Raw genomic sequence first — 23443 nt, forward strand, 5'->3', positions numbered from 1 at the left:
GCCACTGACACCAGCGTTTTGTATGAAACCCATCACAAATTTATTAGAGAATGGTAGGGCTAGTTCGAATTAAGGTACGGGCCTCTCAAACAGAACATTACTGTTTTGTCCAAGAAACAAATTGTCCACCGAATTTTGAAGATTGTAAACAGGCATAACTTTGTGCGTCAATTGCAGGTTGATTTACCGATGGCTGGCAAAGGGTAGCGCTGCACATCAAACAAGGTGAAATCCTGGCCCCGCCCAAGCTGGTAGGAGAACTTGGATCGAAACCTCTTCCCACCAATTATAATTGTAAACCGTGACAGAAAAGCACACTACCAACAATGGTCATTTTAACAGCAGGCTAATGTTCAATAGATAACACATTCATTAGAAGTATGCTTTAGGTGAATGGGCTTTGTTAACACCAAACAGAAGGTGGCTCTGAGAGCTCCAGAAGAGTTTGCTGCAAGGCGAGGAACTGCTGCTGAACTCAAAAACGGGCCCTGGTGTTTCAGCAAGCACACTGATGGACCTGCTTGTAGATGCACTCACGAAATTAACCTTTCAGATACACAAGGTATCACAGGTTAAAGTAAATACTTGAGAAAAGGAGCCAAGATGGTATTAGTTTTATGAATTTAATTATTTCTCTACTCCTTCCAAGGAAAAAAGCTTTATTTTTCAGCAGATTTTAGTTCATCAGCCCGGTCTAGAATACATATGCCTCATATGCTTCTTTACAGAACTCTAGGTATTTGCAGTTGGTTTGAATGGAGTTCATGATGTCTTTGATCTGTTTCATTTTTCTAATGAATAAACTTTTATTAACCCAAAAAAATTCAGTCCTGTGAAGTTTTTGTTTTTGTTTTTTTTTTTTTTGCTTTGCAATCTCCATATTGAATTTGCATTTGATTGCAAAATACTAAAACCAATACTCCGATACTACTTCAGTATCTTTTCTTCTGTCCCATGCAGAACTGCTTAAGAAGTATACATTAGCCTTACCTTATGCCATGATTACCAGGCACAGTGCTCAGTTTGCATATACAACAATTTATTTCACCTTGTCCACTTTGGCTAATAACCAGATATTTCCCTAAGTATTCATTTGTCACACCAGTCATTTCATGTAGGTGTTCATTGCATTCCCTATTGGAAATAAAAACATATCCTATAGGTGGGGTACCATATGCTCTCTTAAAATGATGCCTAAAACACTGACACAACTAATGAGAACTACTAATGACTAAAACCAGAGGTAAACTAATGAGGGACATGACATACCAGCTAGACATGCAACATAACAGCCAAGTAGCATCTGCCAATTTGACTTAATGGTATTTTTTTATACATTAAGTAATTAATAATACAGATTATAATCAGTGTTTAGGATGTCAAGTAACACTACAGAAGTTCATATAGACCATTTTGATACAGCAGCAGAGAGAGCAAAGGCACTCAAAACACTGAATAACATCAGGAGTTGGGGAGTTGAGTGTTTCCCAGCAGAGCTCTATAAAAACAAAAAAAAGAGAGAAATTTGATAAACCCATTCCTAAATAGTTCTCTTTATTGCTATTATAAAAGCATGGACGTTTTTAGAGAAATCTTTTTCTATTAGCCCTGTCTATTACATGGACACTTCTGATGTCAAAAGATCATGTGCCACATTTCTATCAACACATATTTTTCAGTGATAGAGTCAAAAGCATAAAGCACCTATGTGGTCCCACTTTTCTTCATTTTTGTTAAGACTATTTAATTTATTATGTTGCACATATGTTCTCCAACATTTATTCAGATGTAGGAAATTTGACAGCTTTCAGTTTTCTGTGACATTTATAGGAAGAGACCAGTAGAAACTACAGAGGAAAAGTTCTTACCACTTGACTGCCGCCTGAGTAGGGTGATTGCTGAAAACAAACAAACAAACAAATTTATAGGGATGTTCCCAGCCAATGGTTTCCAACACAGTTTTTTCCTGTGATCAATAAGATTTTAATAGCTTAACCCATGGTGTTGTTTTAAGTTGTTCTAGAGGAAGGTTGAACTAATATTAACAGAGGATGTTCTCTTCAGACCAAGTCATCCCAAAATTTCTCTACACACCACCCAGGCTCTTTGTTTACTGAGAAAAGAAGATGAAAGTATTCTTACCGGTTTCCCAGAGTAAGTGCTTCCTGAGCCAGAGCCACCCTGTGAAATAATTATGAACCATTTAATTTTGTCATACAAAGCTGCAGTGGATTGTGTCCAAAGAGCACACAGCAGTCTTGAAAATGCCCTGGACATAAGAGGGTCTGATAGTGATTTTGGTTTTACCATTTTCACTGCACTTTTCCCCCCTATTTGAATTGAATGGTCTCAAATAAGCACAGCTATGTCCTTTTTATTGCAGGAAGAGTTTCAGAGGAATGGGTCAAAGCAATGTGTCTTGTCCAAACTACAGAGTTGGAAACTGAAACAATTACCCTGATATTTAAATGCATCATTCTTATCAGAATGACCCAACCATGTTCCTATGAATAAAAAACTTTGCTGTGGGAGGAATAAATGCTGCCTCATCCTAAGGTTCAAGCTTGAGCAAAATATTCCAATTTTCATTGATCATTTTTCTCATACATTTACTATTGTAACATAATTTAAAATTTTACCCTCATTGTTACCCATCTTAAAACCCAATATCCCCATTTCTAATTTGGTTGCAGAATACTGAAAGAAGAATATCCTTACTGGCTTTCCTTGTTGACTGCCTCCTGAGGAAGAGGAACCCTGAAAAAAGATACCTGTTTTTGCCTCTAATTCTATTTGTGCTTAAATAGTCTTGCTATCTGTAATTAAAGACCAGAGAAGAATGAACACTGTTTTGTATCCAGTCAACCAAAAATCCAGGCAAAACCTTATCTGAAATACTTATATTTAACATTTTCTGTGATGTGTGTTCTTTCAAATGTTGTATTGGAAAATTTTATGCAAAATTCTCAAGAAAAAAGAACTGTTTTTTAGTTGTGTTTAATGTATGGAATAGAAAAAATAATAAAGTCCAATTAAACCATAATTCTTCTGGTATCAGTCTATGGTTACATTTGGGTAAAAAAAGACACCACCAACAAAAAAAAGTCAAATTATAGGAGGCCTTTACTATATAGCCCCTACTTAAAGGAAACTCTAATAAGAAAGGTAGTTGAAAATAAAAGTAGGTACAGAAAAATTAGGTGTTCTGAAAGCATCTTATTCAGTTTTTTCATGAAGTGGCTCTGCTTATTTGAATGGCATTGCCAACAGGAAATGTTACAATTATTAAGTCTTTAAGAAATGCCATCAAATAGATACAGAAAATGCCTCACCTTTAGGATTCATGTATTAGAAAATTTAACATTTATGATCTCTTTTTAATAACAAGTACATCTTTTCTATGAGATAAGCTAAAACATTTGTATGAACTGCCATTGAATGGCAAGAGTGAGGTCCAAATTATACAGTAAAAAGAGTAGTCTGAAATGGTAGAAGTTGAAAATATGCATAGTTAAATGGCAACTATTATTTCCTTTGAAAAGAGAAAGTGTTTTCTTCAAAGCACAACAGAAATACTTAAGACAAATGCATACAAAATCAATGGAAAACTGAGCTCTGAGCACAAAGTGTATTATTATTATGAATTTAAACAGAAATAGCTGTTCAGAAGTTCCTTACACACACACACACACAAATCCAGTAGTTTCCTTCTGTGATTACTAGTTCAGCTACACAGTAAAGTGCTGTCTCAAAACTGTGTGAAAATAAATATTGTGTTTGCATTCGTTGAGAGTATCCCAGATAAGTAAATCATGTGCCACTCTGTGCATATTAAAGTAATTCTCTGTCTAGTCCATAACTAACTTAATACATTTTTTTTCAGCAGGTGTATAAAAAAAGAGAAAGGTAAATTTGAATGCTTTGTACTTACTGGTTTACCATGTTGTTTGCCTCCAGAAGGATATGAGCCCTGTAACAAGTAAATCAAACTTGTATTAATTGAATGTAAAATCATCTATCACTGTCTTGAGACAATTTCTGTAGTACTTAGGACAAGCTTATTTGGGTGTTCTTTGAACAAAAATCGTAAATGGGACGCTTAAAATTTGCACTCTGTACTACACACCACAAGAATCAAGAAAGCAGTGTTATAAAATGCAGCCTGGCAACTATAGTATGTTCAAGGAATATTTTACACAGAACAGTCACTCATTGTAACCAAATCTTTTATTCACCTTACTGAAACAGCTTCAATCCATATTACCTCCACTGTTTAAACTTAATAAAATGGCCAAATTAAAGTATCAGTTAGCATCAAGTAACTGACCCAATCTATAAAGTGTGTTAGGAAAGAGTTTGAAGTGATGGGATGGAAAGGGAATACTCACCTGCCCACCATACTGGCTGCCTCTTGAGGGATAAGATCCCTATTAAAAAAAAAGGTGAAGAAAATTAACAGCGGTTACTTTTCATTATTCTGTGCAAAGTGAAACATCACAGGACTTCTTACAGGAGATCTCACTCATAATCTGGAAAGTATATTAATCTGAAAAGATACAGTAAAAGACTTCTGATCTAATGCCTTGAAGTTTTTCAACAACTGAAAGTAATAAATTGGGCAAACAGTCACAAAACACCTGCTGAGACTGTTCTGTTCCACAAATAAATGGATCAAAAGCGTCTTACATATGGCTCTATTGAAGAGAAAAAAAAATAGACTTTATTTTGATTTTCCATTATGTCAGGCATGTTTAGAGAGCACCATGTGTATTATTGTAGAAACATTGTTAATATTACCAATTAGGTAGTTTGAGCGGAAAAATTATTTGCAGTGTAAAGAATCCTCTCCATTCTATGTGAGATTATCTTTTTAATGGAGTGATACTGAACACCAATGTTTGCCATTGGAATAAAAAGCAATTAATTTTTTTACCATGGTAGAGTGAGACATTGCAAACACAGTAATACTAATGAAAATAGGCTCCATCTTTTGAGTTAGTCATGCATTTAACTTGCCAGCTATTTGCACTAGTAACATTTCTGAATCAGTGGCAAACAGTCTGCATAAGGTGCATGCTTAATGGGAAGAGTCTTGAAGTGATCTGAAGAGGAAAGTAGTGTTATTGTGTGCAACACACCTGAATTTATATTTTTTAAGCAGTATCTATTGGCTTATTCTGTACCAAATTTTCCAAGTATTTAGTGTAAATATTAAAATAATCACTTCAGATAAGAGGCATTCTGAGGTAAAACAACTAAAATTATGATCTATGGAATTTCTTTGCGTGGAAATTTATTCGTGCTACTCTATTTTGAGCATACTCCAGCTACTGACAGTCCCTGTTTTCAAATATTTATTAGGAGTAAAATAACCCTAAAAAACTGGCAGTATATGTACTGCATATTTTTTCAGGTGATAAATTGAAAATAGAAGTTAGATCTTGAAAACAAAGAAAATTTGCTTGCCTGTCCACCATACTGATTACTTCCAGGATATGAACCCTATAAAAAGAATGCAAATTTTTTATAAACAATTTTTTTAATAGCAACAAATTTTTAAATGGCAAAAAAAGATCCTGGACCTAATATAATATAAACAATACTCATGACACTGATTAACTGGCAGAATTTTACACAGTTACTAATGCAATGGCAAATGACTAATTATGCACACATCATATTGTTGATTTATGCAGTGAGATGAACCCTGTGAATGATTCTTCAGTAATTTTTTAAGGTAAGAAAGCTTCTATAACTACAAAGTAACTACAAACCTTGGCTCTTGTATATAGAAGGATATAATTGAAATGTCAACTGTGATTGAATAAAAGCCCCCTGCACTCTCTGGAATTATTTTACCTATCTCTGTGACTAAACTGAGCTCAATATTTAATGGCTACTGGCAAATATGACAACCCAGCCATGTTTATTCCTGAGGAACTAGTCTGTGTAAATGCTAGAGACAAACTGCCTACCTGTCCACCATGGTAGTTGGTTCCTGAGAAAGAGCCCTGCATTCAACAGAAACAGCAACGTTTACTCTGTGATAACTTCAGTGTCACACAGAGGAAATCCAAGAGAACAAACTGACCTATTGCAGTGATCAAGTCATTTACACTGCTTACTATTATTCTAATTTGTCTTGATTTGTATGTCAAGGAATATATGTATATATATATATAACGTGTATATAAGTGAGTATTATTATTATATATCTTCTATTCATATAAACTCTAATTTATATAAACTCTAATTTATATTAGAGTGTTTTCAACACTTTTGATTCTCAGAACTGGCATATACACCATGGGTTATATACTTGGGCATGTAATTTTGCTTCATTACATAGACCAATAAAGAGAAGTAGTGATCCAAGCAATTTTTGAGTCCATTGAAAAAAAAACCAGGTAACTGAGAATCCTTCACAAGTAAATTAACTTGATCTCAGCAAAACGGGGGGGTGGGGGATGTTTTTTATATATTTGGGGTTTTTTGGCTTTCTTTCCAGGAATTTACAAAGAAATAGGAAATATACTAGTTAGACAGAAAAATGGAAATAGCTTTAATTTTCCCAAATGTGTTTCTCTGCCCCATTCTGAAAGAATTTGAAGCCAAGATTTTAATCTAAGTTTCACTAGTTCAATCATATTGTTAATAACTATCATAAGAGCAAAGTCCAAAAGCCAACAGGTACACTATGAGATATTTGTGAAACAGATTCTTAGAAAAGTCCCAGGCCTCTCTTACAAACTGAGTCGCTCATTTTGAATACAATGCTGTGGTTCCAAGTCACTTATTATTTTTGCCTTTAGCAGGTTCAAAATTGCTCATTTTAGCATAATGTGGAAAAAGATTTCATCATACATAGAACTTGACAGACAGAATTATTTCAAGAAGTGTAGCTCCTTGGGAATTTCCCAGTATGTGTACATACTATGAATAATATATAAAGACAAAAAATACTTACTGAACCTCCACCGGGGCACACACACCCACCCTGTACAAAACACAACCAAACTTACTTTCCTGGGTCTATGATTGGAATAGGCCTCTGAATTAGTAAATCAAACTCATATTCTGCTACTCTAAGAAAATGGATTATGAAACACTACTCATCAATTTATCAAGCTCCATTTAAAAAGGAAGGTTTTTTATCTCTTCCCTGCCCTTTTATGCTAGCTGTGCACTTACTAATCAAATTTTAAAATAGAATCTTCTAACTTCTCATTTAAAATTTACAGTAAAAACCTACTCACAAAAGGATAAGTAAAACATTCTGAATAGTAATACTACTTGTGTTTTATTTTTCCTTGAGGATACCAGAGCAATTAGAATTTCCCCAGGGAAGTGATCACAGCACCAGGCCTGTCAGAATTCAAGAAGTATTTGGACAATGCTCTCAGGGACATGGTGTCATTCTTGGGGTGTCCTGCACAGGGCCAGGAGTTGGACTGGCTGATCCTGATGGATCCTTCCAATTCTATATACTCTGTCATCTTATGGATACATGCAGTGCTCTTTGGATGACTTCCAGTGGAGGCCTATTAGGTAACTTCTACACTGGTAAAACTCAGAGGTGGCCTGGTGTTCACTATTCAGTGTCTCACTTTCCATATTTAGTCTGGATTAAATGTGTGACTGGAAACAGTTTTTGTGAAGGGAAATTACACAAAGCAGTTTGGGAGTATATGACACTAGCAGAACCATACAGAGAAAGAAAACATACCTGTCCACCAGACTGCCTGACCCCTGAAGAAAAGCCCTGGAAGAAATAAGTAACTTAATTACTTGTGTGTTACTGAGTAACATTCTCACTTCTCTGTGGTTCTCAGAATTTCAAATTGCTTCCATTTAAACATAACACAAAAAATTATCTTAAACCATGATATGTTGAAGAAACATTTCCATGCTGTGACATTTCCCGCGTCACAGGCCCCTGTGTCATTTGGTCTTAATATGATCTGATATTCCAAACTCATACTTAGCAATCCAGCTTCAGTCTGGCTTAAAGCTATTCTATCTCAGAATGTTCCTTTTCTGCAAAAAATACCAGTCTGTTTTCCTGATGAGCACCCAAACTGCAAGTACCATGAAAGTAGAGGTTTTACCTGTCCACTATACTGGCTGCTTCCTGAAGAAGCTATACCCTGAAGAAATGAAAAAGCATTTGTACTTGTTGCACATTCTTTAGCTCATGACCTGTCACAGAAAACGACATTTTTGTCTTCCTTGGATTTAAGTGCCACAGAGACATGAACATGTACTTTGTAACCATACTGAAATCCACTGAGAGCCTTTACAGTGGCTGCTGTTTAAACAGAACAATGAAGTTTGATTCAAAGTCAGCTTCAGGCAGGTGTGGGTAGTGCTGCTGCCCTGGACTGTGTGCTCACAGTAGCCTTCCATACCTTGCTTATGTGGTCTGACACAGCAGAGCCAGATATTCAGCTGTTCTGCCTAAACACTGTTTTGCTGTCAGACACTCCTTTAAAAAATATTCTGATTTTCACAACAACAACAACAACAAAAAAAAAAAAAAAAAGAAAAAGAAAAAAAAAGAAAAGGCAAACAATGAAACAATGGAGAAAACAGCCCATAAACAGAAAAATAATTCTCACCTGTCCTCCATAAGGTCTGCCACCTGAGAAAGATGGACCCTGTAGCAAAGGTGCCAATTATTTCTCAAATAAAAAAGCTTTTAAAGAGCTTTTTAAAGAAGCAGTATTTTTTTTCTCTGTTGCACAATGAAAAATGTCAGGAAGATAAACACTCAGCCTATTGCTTTGTGTGTCACTCCATATTAGAGGCTATACCTCCAGGCAGCACCAGGAACTCTATCTATCATCTTTCATTTCACAGGGGCATGAGGAGTCTTAGTAAGTCCTCACCTTCTCCCCTCTTCCTATTTTTAACCATACTGCTTTTCAGATATCAACTCTGATATTGCGTTTTTCTGAAGGAAATGATGTAGAGGAGGGAGGAATCTGCTTCCTTAGAGATAAGAGACCTTGACAGCAACAGGGCAGGTTGGAGGGTAGAACAAGGCCAGAACTGCATTTAATACAACAGAGGCAGCAGATCCCCACAGTTTTTGTATTGCTTCAAAGCATATATCTTTAGATACCTATCTTTTATCAGATAAACAGATTTTTTTCACAAATTATTTTTCAGTCAATATAAAAGTACTAAGTTTTGGTATAGAATGAGAAGAGATTCTCACCTGTCCTCCATACTGGCTGCCTCCTGAAGAAGGTGAACCCTGAACAAAAAAGAATTGAATAATCTCTATATCCATATCATTGAACTCCTTTAAACCATGCTCCATGTGAAGGAGTACTCAGTTTCCTTCCCTCCAGAACTGTCAGTGGACTGAACCACACTTGCCAAAATGGCTGAGGCTCATCTGCATTTACCATGGTGCATCAGAAATTCCATCTTAAAAACTCTGCTGTGGCTTGGGACCCCATACATTTATAGCCATTATATACTTAGCAACAAATTAGATAAAAAATGGACAGAACCCCCCCCCAAACCAAACCCCAATCTCCTTAAAATGTTCTTGTACTCAGAGAACTGCCAAATCTCTTTGACAAAGTAGTAAATACTACACGGGAAGAATATTTACCTGTCCACCATATTGGCTGCCTCCTGGGGAACGTGAACCCTGAAAATAAACAAAAAATGGAAACTGAAACCTTTTTACACTTGCTTCATAAATGCATAGTATCATTTCATGAGGCTTTAAAAATTATGGCTAGCTTCATAAAGTACTGATTTATTTCAGAGAGACATGATATCCAGTCCTGCAAATTTCAAGAGTCAGTTGAGTCAGCCAAGTATTTCTCATTCTATTTTTTCTTAGTCTTAGATAATGATTTTCATCTGAACTTGTTTTGTTTAATTACAGTAGCATCAGAACACTACAGAGAAAGATTTACTGAAGAGATTTTAGATTAAATTAAAGCTAAGATAGAGTCAGTCAGGTGGACAGTAAATAAACTACAAAAATGGGGACTATTAATGCTTACTTGTCCACCATACTGGCTGCCTCCATAAGAAGATGACTCCTGGAAAAAAATTGATAATTAGTTATTTCTGAATATCTAATTCATGGAAAGAAGCGGCAAAGGCACCTATATTTTGTTAGAGTGTTTGTGTGCAATTATCCCAAAATAAACTCTGTTTTTTGTCTTCCTTGAATGCACAATATTACCACAGAGTATAGACCACTGCCAATTTTCTTGATATATTAAATTGAGGTCCTTAATGTGAGTCAACTATTTATTTAAAAATATAATATAAAATATTAAAAGTAAGAACTTACATGTCCTCCATACTGGTTAGCTCCAGAGGAATATGAATCCTGTAAAGAATACCAGCTGAGTGAATTACCTGCAGTAGGATTTCCTTAAATAAAAACATGACTCTGCCAGGACAACAGGAGCAAGAGAGCAAGGTAAGAGGGAAGACAGGTGAGCAGGGCTTTCAGAATGCTTTAATAACTAGGATTTCAGTTGAGCAAGCTAATTTGGGAAAATACTTGAGATCCTTAGCAAGGGTGGAAGGCAAAGACGTAGTGCTTTGTTTGTGTGACATGTTGGGAAGGTTAAAGTAAAATTCTTTCCTGTTCTTTCTCTGCTCACTTCTGGAGAATGAAGTTTTTTAATTTGGAAAGCTGAATGCTCGTCCAGAGCTGGCAGTAAAATATTACCTACCAACAGAACTCTGAAAACCAAACTAAGAAAATTTGCTGAAACCTCATACAACAAAAGGTCTCTTTAAAGAGGGGAGATTGGATTTTTTTTTTCTTCATAATGGAATTAGATCAAATAGGAATTCAAAATGATGCAGTTTGATTCATTCTTTCCCCACACTTGTTTGGTTGGTTTTTGGTTTGTTTCGTTTTTTTTTTTCAAAGCTTCATTTTGCAAGTTTCACAAAGTCAGGGCACTCTTGGCTAAAAAATCCATTGTTATAATTTTTAGGACATATCTAACTCAATGATGAATTTCACTTGCTGGGCTTCTGTTCTTTTTACCCAGTTCCTATATAAAAATTGAATTTGACTGAATGAATTAACAATCATTTTCAGCAGTGGTAAATCATTCTTTTTGGAATGAATGCTTACCTGGCTGTTGTAGTGGCTGCCTCCAGAAGAAGATGTGCCCTGGGGAAAAAAGAGCAGTAAAATCACATAAATCCATATCCTTGGGGGATTTTTTTATATAATTCCAAGGAAGCCAATAGAATTGACTCCCAAAGTAAATATTTGCACTGTTATCTACCTGTGTTTGTAACAACATTTTTCATTGTAAGAGACTTCTCTTTGAGTGAAAACTATTTCAAATGGAAAGGAAAACTGGGAGCACTGAATGAGAGTTCTGTTTGCATTTTTTAGTTACAATTAAAAAGAATGTCCTGTGCGTATTTTTAATTTTGTAACCAAAGTAGGTTATTTTCACAAATGTATGACTCCTATTAGGCACTGACTCTTTTTATCCTCTCTAGCCATTATATTGATAAAGCAAACAGAGGACAAACTTAAAAGCTGATGAACATTTCTTACATTTGCAGAGGAATTACTTCTGACTAAAGTAGGGGATCCACCCTATAAATGAAAACAAGAAAAGAAAAATTAGCCTTTGTCTTTGGTCATAAACTATAAATGAAACAAAACCTTAGAATGTCTGTTTCATGGCATTTCAAAGGAAGAATATCACAGCCTGAAATCAGTTACACTTACACTTCACTTACTCTATCAACTTGCCAATAGATAAAATAGCCCTTTTTTGGTCCAGAAGACCACAAATCATGAAGTATCATATTGTATCTACCTATAATTCATTGCCTAGGAGATAAGAGTATTTCCAAGGTGCAGGAATGTCCTTTACATGCTACATGTTGATTGTCCACATATGAATTGCTTTGAAAACAGGGATTACCCTATTTCATAGTCCTTAAATAATTTCATATGGACACAAGTGAGAAGTCGCTCCATTTTTTGTTTTGTTTATATATTAAATTTTGTAAAGATTGATTTTTGATACAAATTTTTACAATTGGCAATTTTATAGACTGGATATTATTTTAGGTTTCATAATAGGTCTTTTGTCAATTAATTCCGCTATTTAATGCAATCTTTTTTGGGTTTTTTGAGAAGAGATACACATCTTTGTAAATACTGTATAGCAACTGACATCACTGCTCAGAGATGCAGCTCACTGCCAGCTTTGGAGCTTCCTGGCTTTTATTAGAAATAATGTGGCCAGCAAGCAGCCCTAGGGAAGGGATTGTCCCCCCTACACTGATTGGGCACTGATGAAGCTGCCACTTTGAATCCTTGCTCACTTTTGGGCCTCTCAAAGAAGGGCCTTGAGGTGTGGGATTGTGTCCAAAAATGGGAAAGGGGCTGGGGAAGGGTCTGGAGCACAAGCTTTGTGAGGAGCAGCTGAAGGTGCTGGGGTTGTTTGCCTTTAGACAAAAGGAGGCTCAGGTGTGTCCTTATTGCTCTCTATGACTCCCTGAAAGGAGGTTGTAGCCACGTGGGGGCTGGTCCCTTCTTTCAAGCTACAAGCAATAGAACCAGAGGAAATGGCCTCTGGCTGCTCCAGGGGAGGCTCACATTGGATTTTAGGAAACAATTTCTTCACTGAAAGGATTATCAAGTACTGGAGAGGTTGCTGGGGAAGGGGCTGAGTCACCAGCCCCAGAGGTATTGAAAAGACCTGTACAAGGGGCGCCTAGAGACATGGCTAAGTGGTGACCTTGGCAGTGCTGCGTTACTGGTTGGACCTGAGGCATTCTCCAACCTAAATGATTCAATGATTCTGTAACACTGAATCTTGGCATGATAAGAAATAACTCCTACCATATCAGAACCATCTAACTCACAAAAGGAACAATTAATGTAAATTTTGGAGTACATTAAAATAATTAAGTTGGAAATAAATATGATCTCACATATTTTTTCAGTTAAATAATTTAGTAAAAGAAAATGTATAATGAACAAGTAGCACTTACAGAATTTGTCCCAGAACAATCACATCCACCCTGTAAAGAATGCAGAAAGTGTTTAAGAGCACAGGACTGAAATGGGTCCTAGCTACAACTCAAATTACTTCTACCATCCCAGGCACGCAAACCATAAAGCCACATTTTAACTGCCCAGCTTCTAGCACCGAGTCTGTTTCATCCTATGCAACTGTTCCTGCACTTATTGCTCTGGTGGGGCAACAAAATGCTCATTTTTTATCTTCAAATTTTCTTACCTACACTTTTTACCATAAAAATAATATAATACTTTTTACCTTAAAGTAATACTCAGCAAGAGGATGAATACAAAATTCTGAGTAGTACCATAGAAAGCAATTTTTTTTTTCTTCACAGGCCAGAGCACCTGGAGTACATGCAGCAGTTTCATGTTACAGATGATCCAGAAAACAGGTGATTTGTACTCAGATAAAACTAATGAGAAGTGGGCAGGAGTTCTCCGTTCAGTGTCTCACTCTGCACTTTCAATATGCATGAACTTTAGTACCAAAGCAGGTACAGAAGCTGACATGCATGTGCCAAACAATTACTGCTGGATACTCTAGCTTGCAGGATGTCCACATAACAAATGGCAAAAGAAAACTATGTGTTGCTGAGGCTTTGGGCAAGAAGGACAGTTCTGTTTTCCTGGTGAAAGAAAACAGTTCTTGTAAAGGAAAGATGAGAGAAATAGAGTCCCTGACACAAGCCTGGCTGAAGACTGTGGAGAAAGAAGTTCATACCTGTCCACCAGACTGGCTGCCTCCTGAGGAGGATGAACCCTGAAAACATTACATTCTTGTTTAAAGGTTTTTCTGTGACACATGCATTTAAATACAAAGTATTGTCTTTTACACTTTTAACTGTTTCAAAAGTTGATATTAGTTGAGAACGTAATTTTATTTATAGAAAGATCAATGAGGATAAAATAAACCACAGAGTAGTCTGGAAATTTAGGTATTGCTAATCTGGTAATATTTTCTTTAAATATGTACATTGGGGGAAAACCTCTCACAATAACAGCAAAGAATAAAAATTTCCCACCTGCCCACCATACTGGCTGCTTCCAGATGAGTATGAGTCCTGAAAAAAATAAAAATCACTTGCTTTATATTTAAAATATATAAATTAATGCCAAATATTTCTTACTTTCATTTTTCCTGATGTTAAAACATCAGTTAATACAGTAATTGTATTTTGATTACCCTGCTTGCATTTGGAATTTTACGTAGAGCTATGTAAGGAAGAATGAACAAGTCTTTTTCATTCACAGATTAAAAATTGCTGTAATACAATATGAGGCCTCAAACTTTTGTATGATTAATACTTCAGGTCAAAAATACAAAGATTTAGTATTTACCTGTCCACTGGAGTAGCTGCCACTTTGAGAAGATGACCCCTGCAAAAAGAAGACCCAATTTATTTTTGTTTGAAATAGCTTATGGAGAACAAGACTGTTCTATGCACACAAATTTTAAATTTTTTATTCAAACAGTTTTCAATTTGATTTCACAAGTCATGATGCCAGATGTCATGAGAATTTCTAGGAAATTAATGGTTTGGTGTCATTTACTCATTGGGATAATTTTTAAATTGTACAGCCATTTTGAAAGAGAACTGCAAATAATAAATAAAATAGATGCTTACATGTCCACCTGACTGGCTGCCTCCTGGGGAATAAAAATCCTGGAAAAATGTATTTAAAATGAAATTACATGGAAAAACCAAACCCCAAAAACTGGAAAGATCAGAGTGGAAGAAAAACTCTCCTCCTTTCTTCTCCACATGCCTTAATTTTCTGTCATGGATTATTCAAGAAAAATAAAAAAAAATCTACTGTCTTTATATATAAAAGAGCACATGCCTTTCATGATTATTGATAATTGCTCTTTTGGTGGAAAATATTTTTAGGATACAACAGTTGAAAGACTTAAATCTCCAACAAACTAATTTCTCAGTCTGTGTCATTAGAATAAATACATTATGTGCCATATAAAAATGATAGGAAAGTGGAAGCCTTCAAAATAAGTCATACAGCACAACAAGCAAAGGGTTGCATTTAGAATAAATGCTGGAAAAATCATGGTATTGAAGCTCTTTGCAGTCAATCAGTTATTTAAAAAGTGCAAGGACCTGAGCAAGTAAATTGTGCTATCACATTTGTGATGTGAGCTTGAGATTCAGGAGCCCACCTCAGCATCAGCTGGGATTTCTAGCAGTACTTAAACTCTTTAACCATATCCTCCTTCCTGATGGGCTTGAGGGCTTTCTGTCCCACACTGGAACTGCCTCAGGCTTTCCACAGGAGATGTAGTTTAGGTTTGGCACTGGGCTGGCACCTGGCACTACATAAAGGAGGGATTGCTTACCCGTTCACTCTGGCGGCCACCAGACGCTGAGGAGGAATCCTAAAAAAGACCAGAATCTAGTTATTGCCATGGCAAATATTACTGCTTCTTTCCAAGCAAGGGGGGGAAGCAAAGGGAGGTACTGCTTGTGGGAAGGTGGAAGATGTAGGCTGTAGGATAAGCAGTCTGCAAATTCTTTCTCAGCTCATTTCTGGAGAATGGCATTTCTTTCTTTTGAAAGCTGAATCCTGATATAGTGAAATAAAGGAATGAGGTCACATCTCAATCTATTTTATGTCCTCCAGAATGTTTCAGGGGAAAACATCAGCATTTGCAAAGCTGTCTTGATTTTTCAAAGACCAAAATGTGGTACACATCTGTTGTTACACTTTAGTTTTTTTCAGAGGGCTTCTTGGAGCCTCTGTAGTATCATATTTTAGCTTTCTTGAATATCCATAAGAAGGTTTGGTTCAGAAACTGCATTGAAGCTATTGACACAGTATACTTGTGACTAAAGTGCACAGCTGAATTTGTAATTATTTGCAGAGAGCAATTTCCTACTAACCAGGACCCTGGAAAAGACTTAAGAATTGTGAAGTCTTATAACAGGCTTTAGCAGAGTTAATAGAGTATATACTTTAGCCAGTAGAAAAGGCATCTTTTAAAGAAAAGCAGGCAGTTTTCACCACACTACGTGAAAACAGACCATTCCTATGCAATATGTAGTTGAAGGAACTTGAATCATGTGTCTGGCATTGGAAAAACAAACAAAATGTAGTGCTAATTTGGGATGGAAAGAGAAGTAGTCATATAAAAATATTGAGTTTTGATAGAAATCGTGAAATAAAAAGAGCTTTCTTTGTAATTGCTACTTCTAACAGCAAATTAAAAAAATGTTTGATTGTTAGAAGTTGGAACTGTTGTAACTGCAATTTTAATTTGTGAAGTTCTTATCATGTATAGCACAACACGTGACATCAGATAAGGTAAAGGTCCATGTAAGCACCTAGATACTTTAAAAGGTAGTGAATGAAGATATTGATATTTTTGAGAAGAAATGCTTACACTATCTTCAGTTTCACTGGCTCCCATGGCAGGTGAATCCTGTAAAATAATGGAAAATCATTTATTTTCATGTAAAAAATTCTCTTTCGTGTTCTTAATTGTGGGGTATATAAAATAGAAGAATAAAACTAGCTAAGTGCTTAGAATCTCAGATTTTACCTAAACTAGGGAATGTGCAAGAAAAGAAAAAATATTTAACTTTACCTGAAAAGAGGCTTAAGCAGAAGAGGCTGGGAAAAAGCCCTCCTTGCAAACATGCTTTTTTATAGGGGAGAAACTTTTCAATGAAGTTAAATTGCAAAGTTATCATTCTTAATATTAAAAAATTCCATTATTTAAACTTTCAACAGCTTCTGCATAAGTAAGGTATGTAAAGTAAATGCATAAAGTATTTTCCTTTTGAATGAGCTAACATATGAGCAATAAAGTTGTTAAAGCACTGAATAGTCACAGGGCTAGTCACAGTGAAAAATAGCATGCATAGTGCATCGTGTTCTCTACATTATGGAAACATTTTGAGTTGTTACAAAGGTAAAGAGAAAAAAAAGTTAAAATGGCATTTTCCTGGTCATGGTCACTTAAAAATAACTGAGGCATAGAACCCAGTACACATAAAAACCAGCACAGCAAGTTTAAGCTTTTGATGTAGGAGACAAATAACATTTACCTGGCCGTAAGCCTCAGAACCACTATATACAGAAGATCCACCCTGTTCAGAAAACATAAATAATTTTCATATTGCAAACAGGTGCTGCCTTTTTTTTTTCTCTCTCCTTACTGTAGGGATCTTCTTCTGGCAGATTAAAAAAATCTGATTATTTACTTGGTTATCAGAACTGTTAAGCAACTGAGTTATGTGCCTGTACAATACTAATGATACATGTTTTTAAACTCAAATTCTAATTCCACTTTTAAAGAGACCTCCATCTTGCAGGTAACTCAAAGCTAGCATTGTTGAGAAGAATAACCCATAAAGGTTGGAGACACCGCACCTTTTACTGCCCTATAAACGTTCAGGCTACCTAGGTAAAAGTACATACAATTCACTCATTCCTCAAATAAAAGACCACTTTCATTAGTCTAGTGAGAGCTGAAGTACAGATATAGCTGTATATTTACTTCACCCAGGGTATTGGCCCTCAGCAACGTTTACACAAAGTGGAAAAAAAGAGTACTTACCTGACCATAGGATTCACTGCTGCTATCATAAGAAGAAGACCCTCCCTGCAAAGAAAATTTTAAAAAGCTGATTAATTTGATTCTCCCAAGAAAGTGTTTTCCATCTTTTGAGGACAGAACAGGTGGAAAATAAGTCTGTTATCTCTACAAAGAAGAAAGAGCACCTACCTGTCCGTAAGATCCACCAGGTCCATAGTAGGAAGGCCCTCCCTGCAGAGAAAACAGAAATTTACTGCTTTGTAGTAAATGTTTTCTCAAAGAACACTTTTAGGCTGCTCCTGAGCAGGCACAGTGACCAGAATATTTACCTGGTTACCAGAGTAAGAACCGTGGGAAGAACTTGGGCCACCCTGAAAGGAAAACACAGACCAGTTATTTTCTTGCAGATGACAGTTTAAATACCTGTGCATCTGGTTCTCACTTTACCCTTTCTCCCAATTTTAAGCTAAGTTTTATGTGCCTAAGTAAAACTCAAGACCATTGTTTTTGAAGTGGAAGAAATCTTCAGGCAGTAAAACTTGTTGAAATTTGAATTCTGCAAAGAAATTGTGGAGACCATTCTATACTGTTCTGTCAAGCTTCACACCACCAGGATACATCAGGGTTGATTTAATTTTTCTGCTCTAAGGGATAACAGTCAGGTCTGAAATTTAATATGTCATAGCACCCACAATACTGGGAGTGAAGGAACCAGGAGGATGGGAGTCTGTATTATTCTGGTGAGGGAGGAAGAGCTACTACCTGTCCATAGGATCCTCCAGGGTAGTAGTAAGGCCCTCCCTGTGCAGAAGACAGAATGGGTTACTGGTTTATATCTGGCTACTTCTTCAGGGAAGGTTTTAGGTGGAGTTTCTGAATAGGGCATTTTATCTGAATGTTTACCTGGTTACCAGAATATGTGTTGTATGAAGAACCTGGGGCTCCCTGAAATGAAAACACAGACTAGCTATTTGCTTGCAAACAGGATGGTGTAAATACCAATGGATCTAAATCTCAATCCAGGGCAGTACTCTTAAACAAGAAGGAGCTTCTTATCACTAATTTTTTAGTTAGATGAAAGATCATTCCATGGAAGCTGGAAGCACAATTTAGTCTTTTTCTCTGATAGATTGCTTGTTGTAACGTACAGACAGCTGATAGAATTATTAGGTGTTGTGATAGAGTCAACTCTTGGGTGTTATATTTCACAGCAGCCACTATATTGAAAATACAGGAATGAAGATAAAAGTCTGTTATCTCTACAATGAAGAAAGAGCACTTACCTCTCCGTAAGATCCACCAGAATAGTAGGAAGGCTCTCCCTGCAGAGAAAACAGAAATTTACTGCTTTGTAGTAAATGTTTTCTCAAAGAATACTTTTAGGCTGCTCCTGAGCAGGCACAGTGACCAGAATATTTACCTGGTTACCAGAGTAAGAACCATAAGAAGAACTTGGGCCACCCTGAAAGGAAAACATAGACCAGTTATTTTCTTGCAGATGACAGTTTAAATACCTGTGCATCTGGTTCTCACTTTACCCTTTCTCCCAATTTTAAGCTAAGTTTTATGTGCCTAAGTAAAACTCAAGACCATTGTTTTTGAAGTGGAAGAAATCTTCAGGCAGTAAAACTTGTTGAAATTTGAATTCTGCAAAGAAATTGTGGAGACCATTCTATACTGTTCTGTCAAGCTTCACACCACCAGGATACATCAGGGTTGATTTAATTTTTCTGCTCTAAGGGATAACAGTCAGGTCTGAAATTTAATATGTCATAGCACCCACAATACTGGGAGTGAAGGAACCAGGAGGATGGGAGTCTGTATTATCCTGGTGAGGGAGGAAGAGCTACTACCTGTCCATAGGATCCTCCAGGGTAGTAGTAAGGCCCTCCCTGTGCAGAAGACAGAATGGGTTACTGGTTTATATCTGGCTATTCCTTCAGGGAAGGTTTTAGGTGGAGTTTCTGAATAGGGCATTTTATCTGAATGTTTACCTGGTTACCAGAATATGTGTTGTATGAAGAACCTGGGGCTCCCTGAAATGAAAACAGAGACTAGCTATTTGCTTGCAAATAGACATTTCCATAAGTGACTCTACTGTGAATTTCTATTCTTTCAAATGAAACTTTACAGCAACGACTAAAACAGAATGCTGGTTTGTACTTTTTTTACAGATAAGGAAATCTGTAGCAGGTTCTGTAATTTCCTGTTCAGGTTAAAACATTTGAAAGTACTACTAACATTTATTTTTCCTTTTCTAATCTCAGGATCCTATGTCATACCTTGCAGACTCCGCGTTTTTATAGACGATCATTACCTTGACGGCCTTTTTAAAAGCTGCCAGAATACTGGACTTTCAAAGTGTAAAGAGTATTTAGGAGACCATGTTTTTCAGCTCATCACTTAAAGGGGAAGACTATTTACCAGTTCCTATAACATATAGTGAAAGTCCTATGACATTCACTATAACTACCCTTTTCCCCTTCTATAAAAACAGGGGAAGCATTATTCTATGGTTAGACTGCTTCCTCTGAGACTATTTGTAGACTAAGATCTTGTTTTTAAATAAAGCTTGGAGAAAAAGCAGAATAATTGCAGAGTGAGGAATTTGGGGATCCACATACATTTTTCCTTTGAAACAAGATGGTTTAAATATGTGTAGCTCTGACTCTTAATTTATAATATTCTCCAGGTTTAAAGAGACTGTTTTGTAACTCACAGCTTTTAAATCTAGAAGAAGGATTTTTGCAAGAATTTCTCAAGGAATCAGAATAAACTGAGTTGGAAGGGACCCAAGAGGATTTTGAGGTTAAACTGCTGGTCCTGCACAGGACCAGCCCCAAGAGTCACACCATGTGCCAGATGCTTCTTGAACTCTGTCAGGCTTGGTGCTGTAAGCACTGCCCTAGGAAGTACATCACTCTCTCTTTTCTGTAAGATTTAGGAGTGGTAGTTTATGTGTACATATACATCTACCCAGAGCTTGCTTTTTAACTATTATTAGAATGTAACCAGTCCTGGCCAATCTGTTTACATGCTACTGTGAGAACTGTAGCTGCCATGTGTAGAGGGCCCTGGACAGAAAATGAAGATAAGACCATGAAAGCAAAGATCAAATCCACTGCTACATAATTTATCATAAATTAATTTGATCAGCTGATACGATTGCAAATTGGAAAATAAGTCTCTTATGCATCAAAGTTGACACAACTGCATTGAGAACTGGTTTTCTAATCTGTCCTATTTTGATGTCTTATTTTCTTCAGGTTGAAAATTTCCTTTAGTTGATAGCAACTAATTACACTCTCCTCAACCAAGCTGTGCTGGATTTCTGTTAAAAACTTTTTTTTTGCAATGATTAAAGCATGCAAAGAAAAATGTTTATTAGAATGAAAAAAACTTGCATAAAGGTCTCCACCTTCCTTATAAATGGATTTTTGTACAATCAAGCAACAAATAAAAAGATTTTTTCCTCAATGAAGTTTCATTATTATTTATTTTAATGGACTAGTTTATATTTTAAAGCATGTAAACCATGATTACTGCTTAGCCTCAATTAGATGAAAGAGGTGGTATTGCATCTGACCAAAATTGCTGTTGCTGTATTTTAAGTTAGTAAGTTCAGAAAGCAGTAATTTCTTTATGCAATTAGTTTGTTTAAATAGTGTGGGAGTTTTTTACAGAAAGAATAATTAACAAAATGCTTCTTGTTGAAATAGAAAACTCTATACCATTCAAATGAGTTTATGTAAATACAGCTTCAATAAAAGATTCAGGAATACATATCCTGATAGAAGACAAGTTACTTTAAAATCCAAGGTGACTTTAAAAGCCAGGAGCCTGGTAGAGCTAGTCTATAATGTCCACATCAACACATTCCTTGGCCTTTTTCCTGGACTTGAGGCATTGCTTAAGAGGAAAGTTTATCCAGTGCAGCTGACATTGAAATTTCAATTATTCTCTTTATAGGAAGGATCAGTTTAAATGTTAATTTAAGAGATTATATCTTGAAATACGTATCAAATTTTGATATTTTTATTCATAGCATTTTATTGCACCAGTGAGAAATACAAGGAAACTAAGCTGGATGTAACTAAGAACTGTGGTTACTGCAAAGTATATTGACTGGTTTTTGAACACAATGAATAATTGGCACATAATAGTTAAGTGACAGAGCATGTGGATCACCGAGAACAGTTACAGAAAATTAGTGGTCAAATGGTAATTATGAAGTTAAGTGGAACTTATTCTTTCATTTAATTGTATATGGTTGTACTCATATTAAGGAAATGACCATTAATATTTAGTGTTAACCAACTGGCCATATTTACAGGTGATTGATTCAAAGCACTCCATTATGTAGAAGGAAGTATAAACTCAGAAATATAGTTACCGGTCTATGACCACTGCTTCCATCAGGACAAATGCAACCACCCTACAAATTAAAAAAAAAACCAAAAAAACCCCCAATTATTGCTTTGTGAAAATTTAAAATAAAATCTTATTTCAGTTGCAAAACTGTTTAGGGGAAGAAAGTCTGTGAGACTATAAAGAAGGTATGACTTCTGTACCTAGAACAAATGAGGGGACAGCACAGATGTGTACTGTTAACATTTGCTTTGGAAGTCAGGCTGATAATGCATCTCCCAGTGGGATGTCCCAATGACAGATGCCTCAGCAAGAAAGAAGTATAAGGCAGTCAGGAGAATCCCATTATGCTATCACTAGTAAAACACATGTTATGTTGAAATAGTGCTAAAATGTTATTTCAGAGAGCCATTTCTGATAAATTTAATATGAATAGGGCCACTTCATTTACAAATTAATGCATATCATCACCAATCTTCCATGTAAAACTACTTAAACTCTGATTTCTGAATTTAATTAGTTTAATTAATAGGAATCTATCTGAAGAAGACCAGTTAAAAATAAGGAAAATCCTGACCTGATTACTTGATCCACTGGTTGCAATAAATGATCCGCCCTGTGAAAAAAACAATTATATTTTATGAAAGCATTCTATTAGAATGTAAAGTACAAAACTAGGTAGTGAGAAACACTATTACAAACTCTATTACTTCCTGCACCAATTAACATAACCTGTTGGATTTTTGTAAAAATATAAATTAGGATGAAACCTAATTAAGCAACTTAATAAAATTCACAGAAAATGGGCATAAGGGAAACTAATTAAGAAAACTCTTACCTTCCAGAGCTCAGAGATTGTCTGCAATGCTGATTTAAACTCCAAACTCTCTGAGACAGAGGACTATGCTACTGTTAAATCTACATAATGCTGGTGTAGCAGGATTTCAAACCCCTAGGACGGGTAGCAATCCAAGATATTAAGAAAAACAGAACAAGGTGCCACTCTGGATCAGTTAAATTTCACATAATTTTCTAATATAAGCACTGCTACAGCATATATTCTGTATATCCTACAGAACATGAAAGTTGGACCTAATTTTGTAACAGAAGTATGCAATCCCTAAAATGTACCTTACCAAATGCAAAGCAAAACAATTATATGTATGACCATTGCAATGAAGAATGCAAGGATGTTTCTAAAATAAGAATCTGAAAATAAGTAGTTTGTAGCTTTTCAGACTAATTTTACAAAATGTTATGTAAAGAAACACCTGCAATTCTTACCTGGTTAGTGGGGTGAAGGAACAGAAGAAACTGTATTTTCTGAGCCTAATATCATTATTTACAACTGTGCAAAATTACAACATTATAGGGAAATGCTGTCAAATCAAAATAGCATCCTTCAGCACAAAAAAAATTACTGGAACCTAACTTTCAAAAGGATCTATAGTTTATCAGAAGTCCCCTTGATATTA

At 35.9% G+C, this 23443-nt stretch overlaps 1 protein-coding gene across 1 annotated transcript in view; it reads right to left on the reverse strand.

The window, feature by feature from the left end:
* Nucleotides 1–167: 167 nt before the first annotated feature.
* LOC128943238 (loricrin-like) overlaps nt 168–23443 on the reverse strand; it is a 41689-nt gene continuing 18413 nt past the window's right edge. The window contains exons 27-51 of the mRNA XM_054286113.1: nt 19883–19953; nt 19021–19062; nt 18884–18922; nt 17938–17971; nt 17790–17831; nt 17622–17666; nt 17110–17151; nt 16443–16481; nt 15399–15437; nt 14677–14715; nt 14390–14428; nt 14074–14112; nt 13773–13811; nt 13021–13050; nt 11567–11608; nt 11129–11167; nt 10325–10363; nt 10029–10067; nt 9626–9664; nt 9221–9259; nt 8619–8657; nt 8109–8147; nt 4389–4427; nt 2143–2181; nt 168–317 (exon numbers count right to left, since the gene is read on the reverse strand). Coding sequence (XP_054142088.1) covers nt 168–317; nt 2143–2181; nt 4389–4427; nt 8109–8147; nt 8619–8657; nt 9221–9259; nt 9626–9664; nt 10029–10067; nt 10325–10363; nt 11129–11167; nt 11567–11608; nt 13021–13050; nt 13773–13811; nt 14074–14112; nt 14390–14428; nt 14677–14715; nt 15399–15437; nt 16443–16481; nt 17110–17151; nt 17622–17666; nt 17790–17831; nt 17938–17971; nt 18884–18922; nt 19021–19062; nt 19883–19953 — 1122 coding nt within the window. The remainder of the gene's footprint in view (nt 318–2142; nt 2182–4388; nt 4428–8108; nt 8148–8618; nt 8658–9220; nt 9260–9625; nt 9665–10028; nt 10068–10324; nt 10364–11128; nt 11168–11566; nt 11609–13020; nt 13051–13772; nt 13812–14073; nt 14113–14389; nt 14429–14676; nt 14716–15398; nt 15438–16442; nt 16482–17109; nt 17152–17621; nt 17667–17789; nt 17832–17937; nt 17972–18883; nt 18923–19020; nt 19063–19882; nt 19954–23443) is intronic.

The sequence above is a fragment of the Melozone crissalis genome, unplaced genomic scaffold, assembly GCF_028551555.1.
Source record: "Melozone crissalis strain CALT ecotype California unplaced genomic scaffold, PUWL_Pcris_2 ptg000045l_1, whole genome shotgun sequence".
In the NCBI taxonomy this organism is placed as follows: Eukaryota; Metazoa; Chordata; class Aves; order Passeriformes; family Passerellidae; genus Melozone; species Melozone crissalis.